The sequence below is a fragment of the Canis lupus genome, chromosome 14 (genome assembly GCF_011100685.1).
Source record: "Canis lupus familiaris isolate Mischka breed German Shepherd chromosome 14, alternate assembly UU_Cfam_GSD_1.0, whole genome shotgun sequence".
NCBI lineage: Eukaryota > Metazoa > Chordata > Mammalia > Carnivora > Canidae > Canis > Canis lupus.
In genome coordinates this window covers 48,128,351-48,151,295 of record NC_049235.1, presented here as the reverse complement: position 1 = coordinate 48,151,295, position 22,945 = coordinate 48,128,351, and the positions used below count along the sequence as shown (strand labels likewise).

General features: G+C 38.8%; 1 protein-coding gene across 1 annotated transcript in view; it reads left to right on the top strand.

Annotated features, from left to right (window-relative positions):
- Positions 1 to 22,945, top strand: part of AOAH (acyloxyacyl hydrolase) — a 161,559-nt gene that overhangs the window by 4,885 nt on the left and 133,729 nt on the right. The window contains 1 exon segment of the mRNA XM_038557345.1: positions 13,847 to 13,942. Within this exon segment, the coding sequence (XP_038413273.1) occupies positions 13,847 to 13,942 (96 nt within the window).

The following is a 22,945-nucleotide window of genomic DNA, read 5'->3' as shown; positions in this document are numbered from 1 at the left end:
CTGCATCTCTCATAAATAAATAAATAAAATCTTTAAAATAATAAATAAATAAATAATTTATTGTTTTAACTATTGTCTTCCTATTGTCATGTGCTCATCCCCTCATCTTATTTCCCAGACATTGGGTTTTGGTAACACAGAGTATAACTCTTGGGGTTGTGAGTAACAGAAATTAACTTGAGCTGAGCTAAGCTAAGCAAAAAATAAATAAATAAATAAACAAACAAATAAATAAATAAATGGAGGAAGTATTTTAATGAAAAATCCTAGGAATGAATTTTAGAACCAAAAGGCAGGAAAACATAGTCAGGCCTAAAAACATGAGCCAAAAAATGAGCCAGGATCCAAAAAATGATGGTTGCCAGGGTCCCAGGAAGTTCTTTCCTGACCTTTTGGTACTGCCTCCTTCTCTGACCCTACAGACCAGCAGGTTTTACCTCTCCAGGCTCTTTGGTCGATTATGGGCTCCCACAGGCCAGAATTTGTCTGCAGTTGTTCAGCACACACAGAGATGGACTCTCCTTCTCGTTGTTCATCCAGCTTCCCAGCAGAAAGAATCTGGGCTGTCTTTAGACCACTGAATAAGGTGCAACTGGCAGTGAGGAGAGGTTATGGTACAGGTGTATTTGTCAGACCCATGGGGTGAGGAGACAGCTTTCATGGAAGTAAGGATTGCTGTGACCGGAGAGACACTCAAAAGAAACCACCCAGAAGTTACAGAGTGATTGAGCCAACGTTCCTCTCATAAACAAACACTTTCAGCTCCAGTCTCACAAGGAGACTCTGCAGTAGGGACCAAGCAGTAGACCTGGAGGCAATCGTCTTAAATATATTCCAAAATCAAGCTGTGTAAAGCCCCAGTGGCCCGTTTCCCAATTTACCATAATTTGTTTGCACGGGACTGTATATGTCATTTGATCACTAAGCAAATGCTGATTCTTCTGTGCTTGAACAAGCAGTGCCTTTCTGCCACTTTCCAAATGTTATGGAATCAATAATAAGCCATGTTCATTTTTGCAAAACATCATTTTCTTTACATGGGTGATTTAGGAGCAAAGTAATCCTTATGTTTCTAAATCACTGACATTTTAAATTAATTCACTGAGTTTTGAGTTTGTTTTTTTTAAAGCACTTTGTGGTGCTCAGGAAGTCTTCTAAAAGGTTAAAAAAAAAAACCTACCTTTCTCCCCTCTTATCCATGTTTGCTTAAATATATAAAATCCTTCAGAGTCCGTTAAAACCCCTCCCCTTCCCTCCCCACACCACTCCCCTGCAACCCACACAGAGTGGTCAGAGATGACTTCATAGCTTGAATGATAAGGAGAAAAGCAGTGAGTGGTAAAATGACAGTGTCACTGACAAAAATAGGAAAGATTTAGATAGCGCCGCAGAGAAGTTTGAAAATTTATGGTCACAATTTTATATCCAGAAATTTCATTTTCTCTATTTCTCTGTAACTGAACACTTGTTCATAGGCCATCGCTGCTGCTGATAGCGGAAAACATTCCATCCTACCCCTTCTGTGTTTACAGTTAGTCTCCTCTGGGTACTCTGGGGTTCTCTTCTCCTTTCCTCTCTGAGGGTTGGTCTCAGCTCTGAGGGAGCCTTTTGTACCACTCTGACATTTAAGTTCTCGGCCTCTGAGGGTGGGCTTCTGTCCCCAGTCCCCAGAGCTCCCACGTGGGTGTCACGGCTGGTGTAGCTCCTTGGACTCATCTCAGCAATGCAATCTCCACAGCACACACTGAGGACCTGCTGCTCAGCTCCACCTTTCCAGGTCCTTCAGACCATGCTGCTCTAGCCACTCACCCACTGGTTCCCCCTGCACTTAGCCCCCCACTGTTCACACCTTTTATTTTTAAATTATCATAGAATTTAACCTCGACCTTAGCACAAATGGTAGGTTTCTGATCATCTAAACTTCCACCACATCTCCATTTGCCTTTTTCCTGGATTGCTCTGTGGGTCACAACTCTGAAGAGAAAGACCACAAAGACACCAGAAAGAGAGAGAGACAGAGAGAGAGAGAGAGAGCCACAACTTTGAAGAAAGGTCAGAAAGAGAGCAAAAACAAAAAACAAAACTCAAGATAACAGTATGCTTTTCTTCAGGAAGAATATGAATAAATTTTGGAGAGCAGGGTAAAAGTAGATCATTGATCAAATGTACTATGGGAAAGAGAAAAAAAATGTAATGAAGCATTAAGCATAGTAAAATCCCTGTACAATTATGATGTTTCCATCTCTATTTTACAGCTATTTCCATAGCTCTGATGTATGTAAATGAACTGTACATGCCATCAAAAGACAAGATGATCATGATAGATAAACAAGGCAAGATCCAACTATATTTTGTCTACTGAAGACACACTTTAGATTCAAAGGCAAATAGTTTGAATTGTAAGATAGTTGGAATAAATATATTATTATTATTATCAGACAAAATATACTTTAAGATATGAAATAATCCTGGGGTGTCTGGTGACTCAGTCAGTTGGGTGTCCAACTCTTGATTTCAGCTCAGGTCATGATCTCAGGGTTATGGGACCAAGCCCCACGTCAGGTTCCGCACTGAACATGGAGCTTGCTTGGGATTCTCTCTCTCCCACTCTCTCTGCCACTCCCCTGCTCATACTTTCTCTCTCTCTTAAAGAGAAGATAAGAAAGAAACCTAAGACAAAGAGGAATCTTCCATAATGATAAAGAGGTCAATATATCAAGAAAGAAGTAACAATTGTAAATGTACACTTAATAACAGAGCCCCCCAAAAAACAAAACTTTAAAAATTTAATTAAAAATCCCAAAAGAAAAACAGATAATTCAACAAAATAGTTGAAAATGTCAATGCTCTTCCCTCTGTAACTGAACAAGGGGACAAAAAGTAAGGATGTAGAAGACCTGAACAACACTAACCACTAACTTAACCCAACTAACACCTATAGAACACTCCATTCAACTACAGCAAAAGTACATATTATTTTTTAACCATACATGGCACATTGTCCAGCATAGACCATATACTAGGCAATAATACAAGTATCAATCCATTTTTTTTTTTTTTTTTTTTTTTTTTTTTTTTTTAAAGATTTTATTTATTTATTCACGATAGTCACAGAGAGAGAGAGAGAGGCAGAGACACAGGCAGAGGGAGAAGCAGGCTCCATGCAGGGAGCCCGACGTGGGATTCGATCCCGGGTCTCCAGGATCGCGCCCTGGGCCAAAGGCAGGCGCCAAACCACTGCGCCACCCAGGGATCCCCATCAATCCATTTTTTAAAACTGAAGTTATACAAACATTTTTCCAGTTAAATCAGAAATCAACAATAGGAACAAATCTGAAGGAAAAAACCATTAGGCACAAGTAAGACAACACACACTTATTTAAAAAAAATAGATAAAAGAGGAAATTATAGAGAAATTAGAAAATAGTTTGGCTTAATTGAAATTGAAAATACAATATATCAAATTTTATGGACTATAGCTAAAGCAGTTTCTAAAGAAAAATTTATGACTTTAAACATGTATGCTATAAGAAAATTCAAAATTGGCAAAAATTCTTGACAAAACATCAATAAACTGAATCCAGCAACATATAAAATGAATTATACAGCATGGTCAAGTGGGATTTATCCAAGGAATGTATGGTTGTTTTAATATCTGAAGATCAATTAATGGAATATACTGAATTAGTAGAGTAGATGCTATAACTATTTTATCAAGCCCAGAAGAAATAGAAACATTATTTGACAAAATCTATCACCCATCCAAGTCAAAAATGTTCAACAAATTATGAAAGAAAAAAATAAAAAATTAAAAAATTAAAAAAAAATTATGAAAGAAAAAGGAACTTTCTTAATCTGACAAAGGGCGTGTATGAGAACCCTAGTGCTAGCTTCATACTTAATGATGGAAGAGTGAATGCTTTCCTCCTAAAGTCAGGAACATAGGAAGATCTCCACCCTCACCACTTCTAGTCAACATTTTGTTGAAAGTTCTATTCAGTTTAATAAAGAAATAAAAACAATAGGAGCATACAAATTGGAAAGGAATAAGTTAAATTGTCTTTATTTTCAGACAACATGATCCTGAATGTAGAAAATCATGAGGTATTTACAACAAAATAACTATAACGAGTAGGAAAATCTAATAAGATTGCAAGATTCAAGATTAATATAAAAACTGGTAGTATTTGTTTATATTAGCAACAAATTTTCAAGAACTGAAATTAAGAATTTCATTCACAATGTAATAAAAAATACCTAGGAATAGATTTAATAAAAGGAATGCAATTCCTCTACACTGAAAACTAGAAACCATTGTTGAGAGAAATTAAAGCATGCTTTACAGAAATGGAGAGATGGATTATGCTAATGGACTGGAAGACTCAGTGGTGTTCAGATAGCAGTATTCTCCTAATTGACCCATAGACTAAATACAATTCCAAACAAAATCCTAACATCTTTTTTTGGTAAGAATTGGCAAGATGATTCTAAAATGTATATGAAAATGCAAAGAAACTAGACTAGCCAAAAATTTTGTAAAACACTGTTTGAAAAGTGACACTATCTAATTCCCTATTTCAAATCACACACAATTATTAATTCAATTCATAGGTCTCAAGGTAAGAGCTAAAACTATGAAACTTCGAGGAGAAAACATAGAAGAAAATCTTTGTGACATTGGATTCAAAGATTCTTAAATATGACATCAAAATGGCTACACAAAAAGAAAAAAATTATAAGTAACCCCTTATTAAATTAAACACTTTCGCTCTCAAAGAAATGTCATTAGAAAGTGAAAGGAATATTGTGAGAAAATATGCACAAATCCTATAGACTTCAATATACCAATGATTATTTTAATTAATGTTATTGACAATGTTCACTTTCAAAATCCCATATTTTAATATATTCAGTGTGACACCTGGAAGCATATAGATTTCAAGTTTCAGCTGATCTGGATTAGAATCACTTAGCAGTGGAATCACTGCTTGTTTAAAAGTCCTTAAATACATTGTGTAACTTCTCTGAGACTCCTATGTCTTATCTGTAAAATGGGAAGTAACAAGCTCATGAGGAGGAGGATTAAATGAGACACAGTTTGCAAAAGCACCCAGTAGAGAGCTGAAACAACTAAGGTATTCTAGAAAATGTCATTTCACATTTTTTTTTAGAGTTTACTAAGGTAGAAGGCAACTATTAAAAAGCTTATTCAATGAGAAATTATTTTATAAAATACAATGTTTTTTTTTTTCTAATTATAAAGGAATATGTGGCTTTCAGAGAGATGTTAGAAAATACTGAAAAAGATTTTTAAAGAATGAAATCAACTTTGGGCACCTGGGTGACTCATTCGGGTAAGCATTTGACTTCTGCTCAGGTCATGATCTCAGGGTCCTGGGGTTGAGCCTTGTGTCAGGCTCTGTGCTCATCAAGGAGTCTATTTGTCCCTCTGCCCCTCCCCCTTCTCTTAAGCATGCTCTCTCTCTCTCTCAAATAAAAAATATCTTAAAAAAAAAAAAAAGAATCAACTGTAATCTCAAAACCCAGATGAACACTATTGATATTTTGCTATATTTCCTCTCAGAATTGTCTAAGTATGTATTTACGGGGTTTGACTCTTGCTTTATTATTCCATTTGATTTCTAAATCTGGATGGTTAAGTAGACAATCTAAAATCAAACACTTTTTTTTCAACAAAACATTTGTAAGAACTTTGGTAGTAGTAAGTCTTTGCTAGCCGGCAGAAATTTTTCTAGTTAATAAGTAGTTTTGTACATAAAAACTGTTGGGTATAGTCAAAGATCATCTATTATTTCTATCTATCGTCTATCTATCTATCTATCTATCTATCTATCTATCTATCTATCATCTATCTGTCATCTATCTATCCCTGAATCATCAGTCTATCCTTTCTATTTATCCATCCATCCATCCATCCACCTACCCACCAAAGTACCCACTCACCCGTTCATCCGTTTCTTTATCCAGCCATCTTCTATCTCTAAGTATCTATTTTAGAATTCAAATATAGGAGTGAAAAAAAAATGAAGCCATACATTTTCTGAAAGATAATCTCAGTAGTTAATGGCTTTAATGTTCTGACTTGCCATTTAGGATTATACAGAGGACATTTCTCATAACCTGGTAAACTAAATCTGCAGCTCCAACTTTGACAAAAATTTAAATGAAGTATGCATTAAGACAAGAACATGAAGACTGCCTAACTCTGGGAAACGAACTAGGGGTGGTGGAAGGGGAGGAGGGCGGGGGGTGGGGGTGACTGGGTGGTGGGCACTGAGGGGGGCACTTGACGGGATGAGCACTGGGTGTTATTCTGTATGTTGGCAAATTGAACACCAATAAAAAATAAACTTATTATTAAAAAAGATTTTATTTAAAATATTATATAGGCAAAATATTGAAAAGAACATATTTCAACTTCCCAAATCTTTCTGAGTATATTAAATTCTAACAAGGTCTCTCTGGGTGAATTCTAATAGGTATAATTAAAAGAGGAGTCTTAGTAAAACTTTTTTCTTATTTTAATTTACTTCCCAGAAATTGAGAAAATGAAAGACTCTGTTGATTAGATAACAAATGTTTTTACAAGTCAGGTGGTTTCTAGTTCTTTGCTTTCCACACGATTGAAGGGACACTTAATGGAGTTGTCAGGTGATGGATCATTCAGAATAATTTCCAATGATAGATCACTTTATGATTTTTGACATTTAACTCAGAAGGAGTAAAAGAACTGAATGACATTGCTCCATCAAAAGTCCTTCCGTTTCCATTTACTTAAATAAACATGTTTTCTCACCACTTATCAATAATATTTAAAAATGAAAAATAGGAATAGACAGGATACTTGAGCCTTGCTTGTTTACATGAATAAGTAATATTCTTTAAAAAAATTTTTTTACTGGAGTTCAATTTGCCAACATTTAGCATAACACCCAGTGCTCATCCCACCAAGTGCCCTCCTCAGTGCCCATCACCCAGTCACCCCAACCCCCCGCCTACCTCCAATAAGTAATATTCTTTAACAGATATAAGTATGAATCAAAAAGGCCAATCATCTCACTAAGAAGTGCAATCCCAATAAAATTTTACTTTTATCAAATTGGCAATACATATTGCTTAGAAAATTTAATTTTATTAATAACAAAAACTCTATCCAAAAGAATTTTTTAATACTTAGAGTTATATTCACAGGAAATTAAAATTTTCATTTAAATTTTATTCATATTTTTAGTGTTAAGAAGTAGAAGAGTGAGATCAATAAAATACTTTCAATCATAAAAATATATTACATTGGGATAAAATTCTATAGTGGAAGAAAAATTCAAAGTAGACTTTTTATTGAAATATGAATTCAAGAGAGGGATTATCAACATAAATTTCTCACTGTGAAAGAAGAGTTTGAGCTTGTAATTTTTTCAGTGGATGAGATTAGGTATAAATCACTGTAGTATTTAGATTCCTTTAGATACATAGGGATTAATGTATGATTTCTACTATGATATTTAGAGTCTGCCTAGAATTATACTCTTTGCAACTATTTAAATTGATACCCATTAATAATACTTTAACATCCATTAAAATGTGGAAGGGGTATATAACTTTTCGAATTTCCTTTAAGGGGCACAAAGCAAAATATTTGAAACCATTGGTGTACATTCTATGCTAGAGCATCCGGAGCCCATGCTCTATGTCTGCCCTGCAAGAGTCTTCATGGTGGGATCTCTTCCTATCCCTCTCACTCTGTCTTTCCCATGGACCCTGGGCCTTGGCCAACCCTTCTCTTTCTCACATTCAAGTCTTTAAAAATATTCCACCTCCCTTCTTAAAGATCTGTGCTGCTTTTTCTGTTGAATAAGGTTCCCCCATTCTCTAACATTCAACTCCTCCAGGAAACTGTCACTGGTTTCCAAGGCAGAGTTAGTTTCTTCCTCCTCTGTGCTTCCAGAGCACTGCGAGGTCCCTGTACCATAGCACTTACAGGCTGCCAGGACTAGACTGCTGTTCTAGTCATCAGGCTTGACTCCCAGTCTGTGACGTCTCTAATTCACATTAGTATCCTCAGCTTCTGAGCACATAGTAGGTGCTCCTAAGTATGCATCGAATTAATAACAGGATGGGATAGCCCTGGTGTCTGTACTCTCATTTCTCTATTATTAGCTTTTTATACATTTCTAAATTAGCCAAGCCAACCATCCCACAGTCTCTCAGCACAGTTTGCTTATTTCTTCTCATCATCATTGCTTATGCTCTGCTCAGCCTTGAATGCACTCAGCCTCTCACCAGGAAATTGCCCAATACAGTGCCTCTCTCATTGCCAATGTTCTTACAAACGTTGGAAGTTTGGAACCCACTGAGCGTTTTCTCATAAAGACAATGTTCTAGGTGATGGTCAGGTTAGGTCACAGAGCCTACCTAATCTGCCGAAATGTAGTGAAAATACCAGCTATTGGCAATAAAAGCAAACTTGGCCATAGAAAAATAAAAACACTGTTGATACTGCAATATGTTTTTCAAAGACAAGTTTCTGAGTTTCTATTTTAAAAAGAGTCACGGAGAAGATGTCTTCACCCTATGGTCTCAGCAGTTGGAATAGAAGCTGACAGTAGGCATTTGTTAAATGCTAGACAGCATGTGCATTTTTATGTGTTAGATCACTTAAGCCTCACAATGCTTTTGCTGGGTGTGTCAGATAGCCTGTGCTGCCTTCCAAACCACTCCACACTATGCAACAGTCATTCATTAGCTTCCAATTCTGTGGGCTGGCAATTTGGGGCTGGGTATAGTTGGGTGGCTCTCCTGCTAGTGTCCCCTGAGCTCACTCCTGCTGCTGCATTCAGCTGAAAGATGGTGGAATGACAGGGGCTGGATGATCTAGAATGGCCTCATTCACAAATCTAGTAGTTGGCAGGCTGTTGGCTGGGGCACAACGGCTCCCCTTCGGGTGGCCTCTCCAGCAGGCTGGCTCAAGCTCACAGTTATAATGTTCTAAGAGGGGAAAAAGTAGAAGCTGTAAGGCCTCTTGAGGCCTGGGTTCAGACCCAACGTGCTGTCATTTCCTCCATGGTGCACCAATCAAAGCAGGTTACACAAGGCCAGATCAGAGGACTGGGAAGCAGATTGCTCCTCTTCAAGGGAGGAAGTACAAAATAGTCGTGGCCATGTTTAATATATCATGCAAGTAGATATTAGGAGACCATTTGGGGGGTGCCAAAATCTGGGTTCAGGGAGGTTAACCATCCTGCCAAATACATCAGCTCATAAGCCACAGAAGCAGGATGTGAGCCCAGGTCTGTCTGACCCCCACATTCTTCTATTCTCCCCTGGAACCTAGCTTCTTCCGTCTCTTCCCTCCCTTCCATTTCCTTTTCTTCTCCTACCCACTTCTCCCTCCCTGAGTTGTGTGCTACCATCTCTGGTTTAGTAACTAAGAGCTTATGGAAACTAGACTGGCAGTAGGACAATTGGAAGTGATTATTTTCATACCTTTCTTTCTTATTTCCCCTTTTTTTCACCAACATGAGAAAGGCCTGGGATCACGTAAACTTGGAAAGCCGTATCTTCTGCTCCCACCCAAGCAGGGAAACCTGAGGAGAACAGAATCGAGGGACATTGTGGTGGCATTGTGGTGGTAGGCGGGATGTAGAAAGTCATGTGGGTCCAACAGGGATTCAGGGATCCAAACTTAGGTGTGGCGTGGCTCTAAACCCTGTGCTCTGCTCCTCCCTGGAACCAAGCCAGGAACACAGGAGTCAGTTTTGATTCTCACGTTCCCTCACTCTTCTTTCCTTCACACATCACTTCATTAATAAATTGTATCAGGTTAACCTCCACAATAGATCCCAAATCTGTCTTTCTCTGTGTCCACGCTGCTCATTACTCTCTGCAATCCATCATCATCTCTCTTCAGGACCAAAATAGCCTCCCACTTCATCTCTTTGCTTCCATCTTTGCCCCCTCAGGTCCTTCCTCCCCATGACAGTCAGCACAATAAATTAAAGACAGAGATCAGAGAGCAGCAGCCCCTTCCACAAAACCCAGCCATGGCTCCCCATCGCTCTCTGGAAAAATCCCTGGCTCCTCTGCAATCTACAAATCCAATGAACCCGGCCTCTTCTTTTCCCTGCACCTCACCTTTCACTACTGGGTTCTGGTGTCAGGCTTTCCTAGTTTTATGCCATGAAGTGGGCACCAGTAGCCACCCCCTTCAGAACCTGCCCTAGCTCCTCATGATCCTTTCCATTATATTACTCTTTTTGCATGTGTATTCTACAGAAAAGCCTTCTGGGGCTCTAGCTAAGGTTTACAACACCCCCATCCCCACTAACCTCTGCTACTTCACCCTGTTTCCTTATCTTCATAGCACCTAAAATTATTTATAATTATGTATTTGCTTACTTATTTGCACTTTTCCTTATCTTCATAGTGCCTAAAATTATTTATAATTATGCATTTGCTTACTAATTTGCACTTTTCTCTAATAGAGTATAATCTCTAAGAGGGCAGGAACTGTATCAGCTTGTTTTCAGCATATACTCAGAGCCCAGCACAGGGCCTCCATCTAGAAGGAACTCAATACATACTCTGTTCCAGTCCCAGCTGTCCTGCTTACGAACTATACACTCGACAAGGCTTCTAACCTCCCTGAGCCTCTGTCTGCTGGTCTGCAAAATGAGAGCGATAATTCCTGCATCTATGAGTTGTTGTGAAGTTTGAATGAGATGATAATGTATGCAAAACACTTTGAAAACTGCAGAGCACACTCTAGCCATGTGATGAATTATTTATGCCCCCATTTAGGGTCAAAAAGGAAGTATAGTCATGCTGACTCTGGCTCTGATAACTGCCAAGTGCTTTCTGGGCTTTTCCATGAAGTGTGGGCTTAAGACAAATGGGAAATCTTTTAGCCTGTTCTCTGCAGTGGCTACATTTCCAGAGAGCACTGATATGATTATAATTAGACTTGCAAGAGTCCTGTTTCATTTCAAAAGGATTCTGGGTATCATTTGCAGCCTACCTGAGTTATGTGTCCAGAAACAGATCCCCGTGGCAGGTGTTTTTATTTGGGTCCATTCGCGTCTTTTCCTACAATATCAGGAGTGTCTGTTTCTATTACACTCATTAGTCTCAGATGCCATGTGAGAAGAGATTTGCCATATGTGAGGTTTCAGATGGTGACCACTGAACAAAAAGCACAGCTCTCACTGGCTCTCATCACTTTCTAAATGAACAGTAGCTTGGACAAACTCACTTTAGAAGAGCCAGGCCTTTTATTAGCAGCCAGAGAATGGTGTGTAATGGGAGAAATTACTTTGCTCATGCATCTCTCCCAAGGAAAACATTCTTTAGCTTGTCAAGCCTGTGGAACCTATTATTAGAAACGATAGCAAAGTCAATTTATCCATTCTTGCCAACTAAAGGATTCAGAACACACCTTACTGTAGACCTTAAATTAACAAACCAGCTGGAAGGGGAGTTGAGCCCACTGGAAATGGGCAGGGATGTCCAAGTGAACAGGACTCAAATCAAAGCTGAGCCCAACCTGGGCTTTTACGTATTTCAAACCCCATTACCTGCTTTTCTGCAGAGCTCTTTTGATCATAACTCTTCACTAGGCAGAGTGAAGGTAATGGGAAGATCCACCCAATCTTCAGAGACAGTTGACTTTTTTTTTTGGCTCCTTTTTATCTAATGATTTCCAATTTTAGCAAGCAGTGCTAAGGAGCCATCAAGGAGCCACCAAAGTCATAAGAGTCCTCGATGGGATTCCTCTGAGTAAAAGAAAAACCCATACCTATAAGTACAAGGAAGCAGGTTGGTTTTGAGCAGCACATTGCATTGACCCTTCTAAGCCCTGGATTAAAACAAATGCATACTTGTGTTTCAAGCCCACTCTGGGTAAAGCAGCTTATTGATGAAATGCCTGATGAAGTGATTGTTATGCAAAATTTCAACCCAATCTCCACTGCCTTCTTTGGATTTTTTGTTTGTTTTTAAAGGATTTATTTATTTGTTTGTTTTAGAGAGAGAGAGAGAGAGAAAGCATGCAAGTGTTGGGGGGGTGGCAGAGGGAGAGGGAGAGAGAGACTCCCAAGCAGACTCTCTGCTGAGGGATACAATGCAATCGAGGCCAAAGACTCATCACATGTTGCAATGTCAAGAAAGTAGGAAGTCTCTCATTCATTAGCAATCTCAACATTTCACAAAAGGTTTTATTTCTTTATGTCAAGAAATCCTCAATTGTACTATCACCTCTGTTATGAGCCACCTTCCCTCAAGAATTCTGGTAGAAACCTGGTTTTAATGACACTGCATATGAATTTGGGTTCCCAGCTCCTTGAGCAGATGGGTAATAGTGAGCTTACTACTGGGCCAGGCACCCTGGAACTTTCTCATTTGGGATATAAGCCTTCTTTTGCCTGCTTAGAAACCAACCTCTGCTAATAAATGCTACTCCTCCTATCTCAAGGAGGCCAAACAATTTCCTCCCATAGACTTACTGATCTTTGGCCAATCAACCCTTTGTGTATAGAAGAAAGTGTCCCTTCCCTTTGGAAAAAGGAGATTTGGGCTTCCCCAAGCATTTAGGAAATCAAAGCTGGTGATAGAACTCTCTAAGGGGTTTCAGCCTAGCATTTCTGGGCCTACACACCTATATATCAAGGCAGCTGAAGGAATATATTTCGAATTTAATCTGAGGTTCCTTCTAGATACTTATTATATTGGTACACGCTTTCAAGCAGAGTGCTTTATAGCTGGGAGGTAAAATGATATTTTACAATAGTGTTATGATTTCAAAGGCACATTCACTTGCATTGTTATCTCCCTTAATCATTACAGCAGCCCTATAGGAAACTTATTACCTATTTTGCAGTGAGAGACCAAGTCTTAGAAAGCCTGGCCAGGTCTTCTGATTACAAATGATAAGCAATTTCCACCACTTTTCTAAAATTAAAAACCTCACCCTAGGTCACAGCTGAGCATGTATGGGGTGGGAATGATCCTATTCACAATGAAGCCATCAATTGCAAAAAGGAAGAGAAGAAAGATGCCAATGTCTATGAGCTTCTACTCCATGCTGGCTGGTTTGTTCCTGCACTATCTCCTTTAAATGTCAAGTCTTGGGACACCAGGGTAGCTCAATGGTTGAGCGTCTGCCTTCAGCTCAGGGCATGATCCTGGGTCCTAGGATCAAATCCCACATCGGGTTCCTTGCAGGAAGCCTGCTTCTCCTTCTGCCTGTCTCTCTCTCTCTCTCTCTCTCTCTCTCTCATGAATAAATAAATAAATAAAATATTTTTAAATAAATAAATAATAAATGTCTTATCTTTCTCCCATGTGATGGAAATATAACTAAACAAAGATTCAGTTACCTTGCTAAAGTCACAAAGCTTCCAAGTGGCAAAACTGAACTGACAACCAGTTTTTCTGATCCTTGAACACACCATCTTAGCACACTTCACACTTTACAACTCACAGTGTCTTTATGCACACGGTAGATTTAAAAAGGCTCAGCAAACAGGAGCACCTGGGTGGCGCAATGGTTGAGTGGCTGCCTTTAGCCCAGGTCCTGACCCCAGAGTTCTGGGATGGAGTCCCGCATCAGGTTCCTTCCAGGGAGCCTGTCTCTCCCTCTACCTAAGTACCTGTGTCTCGCATGTATAAGTAAATAAGATCTTTAAAAATAAATAAAAGGCTCAGCACACAAAAATTCTGTATTTTGGAAAGGTTGGTGTTCCTAAGGACACACGTATCCTTACCTTTCCCCTGGCCCTCCAGCAGGGTTTTCCTTATGACACTGCTGACGTGTTTTTCTGCCCCCTTGCAGCCTGTGTGGTGGTGGTATCCGTGATTGAACAACTTGTTCAAGTTCACAACTCCACGGTGGAGGCCTCGATGGAGAGACTCTGCAGCTACCTGCCAGGTAAATACAGAAAGGGTCGGGTGGCTGTGGGTCTGCTTCTTTGTTTGGTTCTTGGGTCATTGTGAGTGAGTCTATACACACGCTTATGGAAGAGAACGTAACTGAGTTATTTCCGTGAGTTGCTATTCTTATGGGGCTCCTGGAAATTAAAACACACACACATGCGCGAAAACCACTCTAGGCAGTTTTGTCCTCCAACGTTCATTTTCCATCTAGGCAGAATGAGACTATTGTGGACATTTGGGGAATAAAATGTAGAATGGTAATTATCGTTTCATTTGTCACATTTAGAATGATTTACCCAACTGAGTTTCATTGCCTTAAATACTAAGAAGGTCAAAATAATGAAAAAAATGAATAATTTTCAATGATTTATGTTAATTTAACCACATGCACAGACTCACCCACAGGCCTACCAACACAGAGCTTTGTTTAGGCCCAGAAGGCAATTGATCTTCAAACACCCAATGGGATGGGCAGCGAGGATGGCTCAGCTCAGTCCCCGCCTTCCGCCCAGGGCTTGATCCTGGGGACCTGGGATCGAGTCCCACGTCCGGCTCCCTGCTTCTCCCTCTGCCTGTGTCTGTGCCTCTCTCTTTCTCTCTCTCTGTTCATGAGTAAATAAAACCCCAATGGGAAAACGACCTGGAATCAGTCCATGGATTTGAACCAGCTCTCTATAAAATCATCTAACCCATTCTCCAAAAAAAAATAATAATAATAATAAAAGGAACTGATTGATGATTCAAACAAAATGTGGGGGTGGGGAGGAGAGGACTCTGAGCTTGTCTCCACCCTCCAGCAGAGCTAGATAGTCACCAAGTTATTCTGAACACCCAAGAAGTCAGTCCGAGTCCGAGAGAACAAAACCTGCAAGCCTCCAAGTAGAAACACGACCACCTTTGTGGAAGGTAGGGGGCAGGGCAATTCGCGGGGGGAGGCAGCGGGTGCAGGCCTCAGGGAGGAGCCTGCACCGTGTTGGCAGTGGCGCAGCGCACAAGCTCCATACGCTCCCGACCCGGGAGGATCCGTCCGGATTCAAGGTGCTCGGGTGGCTGAGGGGAGCACAATCCCCGGAGGATCCCTTGGGTCACAGGAGGAACAGGTGGCGCCACAGTGCTGCGCTGTTCCCAGGCATGGGGCCCTGCAGCCCACGGAGCAGGCTGCCCCTAGGGTCTGTGGAGGGCTCTCCCGGGAGCGGAGGGCAAGCGGGTGACACCTGCGCCACCTGCGCCACCTGCGCCACCTGCGCCCAGGGGAGCGCCCTGCTCCTCCCAGCAGGCGTCCCTGACATTTTGGAGTTTGGAAACTGGGTTCCAGGCCTGAGCCAGCGCACCCAGGCCGCCCTGCGCCGCCCAGCAGCCCCGCCCGCAGGTGGCCGGGAGGCCAGGCGCCCGCAGGCCTCTCCCCCAAGACCCCCAAGACCCCTGGAAACCACAGCTCCCCCGAGGGCAGCTTCCGGGGGAAAGAGCAACGGGCTTCCTTTCCACTTTTATTCTTTATTTCTTGTTATATTTTCATGTATTATATTTTCCAATTCTCTTTTTCTAATGTTTTATTATGATTCTTTAAACAATTTTGTATCTATGATTTTCATAGATATATATGAAATTTATATATATATGAATTTTCGTATGTATGCTTTTCATATTTTTTCATATATATATAGGTCTACTTTCATTTTATTTATCTCAGGATCTAGATTCTTTTTTTTTTTTAAGATTTTATTTATTTATTCATGAGAGATGCAGGCAGAGGGAGAAGCAGGCTCCATGCAAGGAGCCGGATGTGGGACTCGATCCTGGGACTCCAGGTCGAAGGCAGATGCTTAACCACTGAGCCACCCAGGCATCCCAAGGGATCTAGATCCTTTTAACAAGCAGACCCAAGCATTCCAGGATCTAGTTTTTTTCATTTGTTTTTCTTGTTTTGTATTTTTGTTTTGTTTGTTTTTGTCTTTTGGGTTTTTTCTTTTTGTTTGTTTTTTGCTTTGTTTTTGTTTTTTTGCATGTTTGTTTTGCTTTTGTTGTTCCCTTTTCTCTTCTGAACTCTTTTATTTCTGGACAAAATGACGAGATGGAGGAAATCTCCCAAAGAAAGAACATGAGGTAGAATTCATGGCCAGGGATTTAATCAATACAGCTATGAGTAAGATGTCTGAACGAGAATTGAAAATGATTGTAAGGATACTAGCTGGGCTTGAAAAAAGCATAGAAGACACTAGAGAATCCCTTACCATAGAGATAAAAGAACTAAAATCTAGTTAGGCCAAAATTTAGAATGCTATAACCAAGATGCAAACACAAATGGAGGCCATAAAAACGAAGATGGATAAAGCAGAGAAGTGAATCAGTGATATAGAGGATAAAATTATGGAAAATAAGGAAACTGAAAAGAAGAGGAAAAAAAAAAGGTAATGGATCACGAAAGTAGACTTTGGGAATTCAGTGACTTAGTAAAATGTAATAACATTTGTATCATAGGAGTCCCAGATGATGAAATGAGAGATTAAAAGGCAGAAGATTTATTGATCAAATTATAGCTGAAACCTCCCTAATCTGGGGAAGGACACAGACATCAAAATCCAAGAAATACAGAAAACTCCCATTAAATCCAACAAAAGCTAGCCATCACCAAGGCATATCATAGTCAAATTCAAAAAATACACAGACAAGGAAAGAATCCTGAAAGCAGCAAAGGAAAAAAGGTCCTTAAACTAGGAGAAGACAAATCAGGTTCACAGTGAATCTGTCCAAAGAGACTTAGCAGGGCAGAAAGAAGAAGAAAATATTCAATGTGTTGAATGGGAAAAATATGCAGATAAGAATTCTTTATCCAGCAAAGCCATCATTCAGAATAAAAGAGAGATACAGTTTTTCAGACAAACAGACACTATAGGGGTTCATGATCATTAAACCAGCCCTGCAAGAAATTTTAAGGGGAAACTCTTTGAGTGGAGAAAAAAGACCAAAAGCAACAAAGACTAGAAAGGACCAGATAGTGTCACCAGAGAGCAACACCAACTCTACAGATAACACAATGGCACTAAATTCATATCTCTCAATAATCACTCTGAATGCAAATGGACTAAATGCTCCCATCAAAAAGACATTGGGTATCAGAATGGATGAAAAAACAAGATCCATCTACATGTGCTTACAAGAGACCCATTTTAGACCTAAACATACCTGCAGATTAAAAGTGAGGGGATAGAGAACCATCTATCATGCTAATGGATGTCAAAAGAAAGCCAGTGTAGCCATACTTATATCAGACTAACTAGATTTTAAAATAAAGACTGTAACAAGAGATGAAGAAAGGCATTATATCATAATTAAGGGGTCCATCCATCAAAAAGATCTAACAATTGTAAATATGCCCTCAACTTGAGAGCACCCAAATATATAAATCAACTAATAATAAACACAAAGAAACTCATTGATAATAATACAATGACAGTAGGGGACTCTAATACTCCACTTATAGCAATGGACAGATAGATCATCTAAGCAGAAAATCAACAAGGAAACAATGGCTTTGAATGACACACTGGCCCAGGTGGATTTAATAAATATATTCAGAACATTTCATCTTAAACAGCAGAATACATATTCTTCTGAAATGCACATGGAACATTCTCCAGAATAGATCATATACTGAGTCACAAACCAGCCCTCAACAAGTACAAACAGATCAAGATCGATACCATGTATATTTTTAGACCACAACACTATGAAACTGGAAGTCAGCCACAAGAAAAAATTTGGAAAAACCTCAAATACATGGAGGTTAAAGAACCTCCTACTAAAGAATGAATAGGTTAGTCAGGAAACTAAAGAAGAATTTTAAAAATATATGGAAGCAAATGAAAATGAAAGCACGACAACCCAAAACCTTTGGCATGTAGCAAAAGCAATCCTAAGAGGGTAGTATATTGCAGTATAGGCCTATCTCAAGAAACAAGAAAAGTGTCAAATACAAACAAGAAAAGTGTACTCCATACACCTAAAGGAGCTAGTAATGGAACAGCAAATAAAGCCTAAAGCCAGAAGAGGAAGGGAAATAATAAAGATTAGAGTGGAAATGAATGACATAGAAACAAACAAACAAAAACAGTAGAATGCATTGATGAAACCAAGAGCTGTCTCTTTGAAAGAATTAATAAAATTGATAAACCACTACCCAGACTTATCAAAAAGCAAAGAGAAAGATAAAATCACAAATGATAGAGGAGAGATCACAACCAACACCACAGAAATACAAAATTATGAGAATACTATGAAAATTACATGCAAACTGAGTAACCTGGAAGAAATGGACAAATTCCTAGAAACTTTAAAACTACCAAAACTAAAACAGGAAGAAATAGAAAATCTGAACAGATCCATAGCTAGCAAAGAAATTGAATCAGTAATCAAAAATCTCCCAACAAACAAAAGTCTTGGGCTGGATGACTTCCCAAGGGAATTCTATCAGACATTTAAAGAAGAGCTAATACCTACTCTTCTCAAACTTCCAAAAAATAGAAATGAAAGGAAAATGTCCAAATACATTCTACAAAGCCAGCATTATGTTGATTCCAAAACCAAAGATCCCACTAAAAAGGAGAATTGTAGGCTGATATCCCTGATAAATGTGGATATAAAAATTGTCAGTGAAACACTAGCAAATCAAATTTGATGGTACATTAAAAGAATTATTCACCAAGATTAAATGGGATTTATTCCTGGGCTGCAGGGGTGCTTCAGTATTTACAAATCAATCAACATGATACACCACATTAATAAAAGAAAGGATAAAAAGCATATGATCCTGTCAATAGATGCAAAAAAAAAAAAAAAAAGCATTTGACAAAATGCAGCATCCTTTTTTTTTTTTGCAGCATCCTTTCTGATAAAAACCCATAACTAAGTATGGATAGAGGAAACATACCTCAATACCATAAAGGTCATATACAAAAGACCCACAGCTAACATCATCCTCAGTGGGGAAAAACTGAGGGCCTTTTGCTTACAGTCAGGAACAAGACAAAGATATCCACTCTCACCATTACTATTTAACATAGTACTGGAAGTCTGAGCCTCAGCAATCATATAACAAAAAAGAAATAAAAGGCATCAAATTGGCAAGGAAGAAGTCAAACTTTTACTATTTGTAGATGACATGATACTCTATGTATAAAATCTGAAAGACTCCGCCACAAAATTGCTAGAATTCATACATGAATTCAGCAAAGTCACAGGATATAAAATCAATGTGCAGAAATCTGTTGCATTTCTATACACCCATAAGAAAGCAGCAGAAAAAGAAATCAAGGAGTCAATCCCATTTGCAATTGCACCAAAAACAATAAGATACCTAGAGATAAACCTAAAGCAGTAAAAGATCTGTACTCTGAAAACTATAGAACACTTAATGAAAGAAATTGAAGAGGACACAAAGAAATGGAAAAGAATTCCATGCTGATGGATTGGAAGAACAAATATTGTTAAAATGTCAATGCTACCCAAAGCAATCTACACATATAATGCAATCCCCATCAAAATACAACCAGTGGGATCCCTGGGTGGCGCAGTGGTTTGGCGCCTGCCTTTGGCCCAGGGCGCGATCCTGGAGACCCGGGATCGAATCCCACGTCGGGCTCCCAGTGCATGGAGCCTGCTTCTCCCTCTGCCTGTGTCTCTGCCTCTCTCTCTCTCTCTGTGACTATCATAAATAATAAATTTTTAAAAAAATTAAAAAAAAATACAACCAGTGTTTTTTCACAGAGCTAGAAAGCACAATCCTAAAATTTGTATGGAACCACACAAGACCTCCAAATAGCCAAAGCAGTTCTGAAAAAGAAAAACAAAATGGAGGCATCATGATTCTGGATTTCAAGCTATACTACAAAGCTGTTGTCATCAAAACAATATGGTACTGGCACAGAAACAGACACATAGATCAATGGAACAGAATAGAGAACTCAGAAATGGACCCACAACTATATGGTTGACAATCTTCAACAAAGCAGGAGAGAGTATCCAATAGGAATGACAGTCTTTTCAACAAATGGTGTTGGGAAAGGTGGACAGCCACATGCAGAAGAATGAAATTGGACCACTTTCTTACACCATACACAAGAATACATTCAAAATGGATGAAATGTGAGATAGGAAACCATCAAAATCTTAGAGAACACAGGCAGTAACCTCTTTGACCTCGACCATAGCAACTTCTTACCAGACATGTCACCACAGGCAAGGAAAACAAAAGCAAAATTGAAATATTGGGACTTCGTCGAGTTAAAAAGCTTCTGCACAGCAAAGGAAACAATCAGCAAAACCAAAAGGCAGCCTACAGAATGGGAGAAGATATTTGCAAATGACATATCTGATAAAGGGCTAGTATCCAAGATCTACAAAGAACTTATCAATCTCAACAACCAAAAAACAAATAATCCAGTTAAGAAATGGTCAGAAGACATAAATAGACACTTTTCCAAAAAAGATACCCAGGTAGCTAAAAGACACACATGAGAAGATGCTCAGCATCATAAGGGAAATACAAATTCAAACCATGAGGAGATACCATCTCACATCTGCGAAGGTGGCTAAAATTAACCATCGACACAAGAAACAACAGGCATTGGGGAGCATGCAGAGAAAGGGGAACCATCTTGCACTGTTGATGGGAATGCAAACTGGTGCAGCCATTCTGGAGAAGAGTTTGGAGGTTCCTCAAAATGTTAAAAGTAGAACTACCCTACGATCCAGCAATTGCACACTAGATGTTTGCCCACAGGATGCACAAATACAGATTCAAAGGAATCCATGCACCTTGATGTTTATAGCAGCATTGTCAACAATAACCGAACTATGGAGAGAGCTAAAATGTCCATCAGCTGATGAATGGATAAAGAAAATGTGATACACACACACACACGTATATCGCTATATATATCACTATACATATCACTATGTATATATATATATATAGAATATTCCTCAGCCATCAGAAAGAATGAAACCTTGCCATTTGCAGCAACATGGATGGAGCTAGAGTATATTATGCTTAAGTGAAATAAGTCAGCCAGAGAAAGACAAATACCATATGATCTCACTCAGCATGTGAAGTTTAAGAAAGAAAACAGATGAACATATGGGAAGGGGGAAAAGAGAAAAAGGAGAGAAGGAAACAAGCCATAAGAGACTCTTAATGATAGAGAACAAACTGAGGGCTGATGGAGGGAGGTGGGTGGGGGATGGCCTAGATGGGTGATGGGTATTAAGGAGGGCACTTGTGAAGAGAACTGGGTGTTGTATGTAAGTGATGAGTCACTGAATTCTACTCCAAAAATCAATATTGCACTGTAAGTTAGCTACCTAAAATTTAAATTAAAAAAAAAAAGAGATAGAAAGCATACTTAGTAAATTTAGACATTTGGGTGGAATAGGTATTATGTTTGATGATTAAGTCATAATTTAAAATTATCTCTGTTCTAGAATGAATAAAAAAGATTAGTTTAAGTACAAAAAATATACACATTATGTATTTCTCTTTCCATCTCAACAAAATTAAGAAAATATTGATTCTATTTCCCTTATAGACTACTATTCGGTGAATAGTCACGATGAGTAAACTTCTTTGAGAGTCAAACTGTCATCCATTTAATGTTAAAACAAATTCATCAAGGGTGAATTTTTTTCAAAGCAAAGAAGATAGACTAATGCCTGTTGTGTCTTTGGTTTACCTATCATGCTGTGCCAATAGCATCAAAGCATTCTCAGAGAATTTATTGCATTCAGCAACAATATGCTTAATTTTCTTGGAATTTAAACTAAACACCAAGAGAGAATAATACACAAACACACGTGTCTACAATGTTCCAGATTGACCATTGTTAAGATTTTGACATATTTACATCCTCTTTTTTTGTGGAATTAGAATGTGGCATATGAACTTGAAACACTCTTTGGCTTCCCCTCACCCCCAGTTTCATTCTTCCTCCCATCTCCCTAGAGAGAACCACTTATATGAATTTGATGAACTTCTTGTCAAGTTTGACACTTTCACATTCACTTGTATGAATCCATAAACAATGTTTGGTATTGTTCAGTGGGTAATTTTTTTTACGTGTCTTTTGGTAAAACAAAACAAATCTAGAAAGCCACACAAAATAACTTTATAGTTTTATCAGTTATTAAAAAGTGAATACCCTTGTAAATGTAGCCTGGGTCAAGAAGGCACAGGTAGGTAGCTACTCCCCTTTCCATCATAAATCACTTCTTTTGCCTAAAGGAACAGCATCCTGAATTTTTCTGTAATCACTTTTTTCATTGCTTTATGCTTTTATCATCCAAGTGAGCATTCCCTACACTATAGTCTTGCCTAGTTTAAAATTTTTTGATATGTCTTTTAAGTCTATTTTAATCTACAAGTTTTCTTCCCATCCTGTCCTTTGTCGTGTAATTTAATTGTGGGATTTGTCCTATAGAGTTCCCCACAGTCTGGATTTTGCTGATTGCCTCCCTGTGGTATGATTGAATATGTTGTTCTGTGTTCTGTATTTCCTGAAATTTTGCAGCTAGATCCAGAGGCTTGATCAGACTCCAGTTTGATTTCTTTGGCAAGACTATAAATGGTGATGCTTTCTTTCACTTTTCTCTTTTATCCTTTTGTGATATTACCAGCTGTTGATGCTCAATAACTAGATCTGTTACTTCACTGGGAGTTGCAAAATGGTGCTATTCAAATATATCATTTATATTATATTTAGTGGTGGAAATGCATTAGAGGCACATTCGCTCATCCTTATCATATTGTAGAGACATTTTTCCCCACTGTCTTTAATGGTTTTGTTCATAGTAGGAAAGGCAGGATAAATGCCTCATTCCTTGGCCTTATTTGCTCATTTTCAAATAATTCATTACCTTTCTGTTATCATCCCATAGTAGTCAATCAGTTTTCTTCAAAATATGGGCCCAGCCCATTATGAACTCTTGAATTTATACATATTTGATA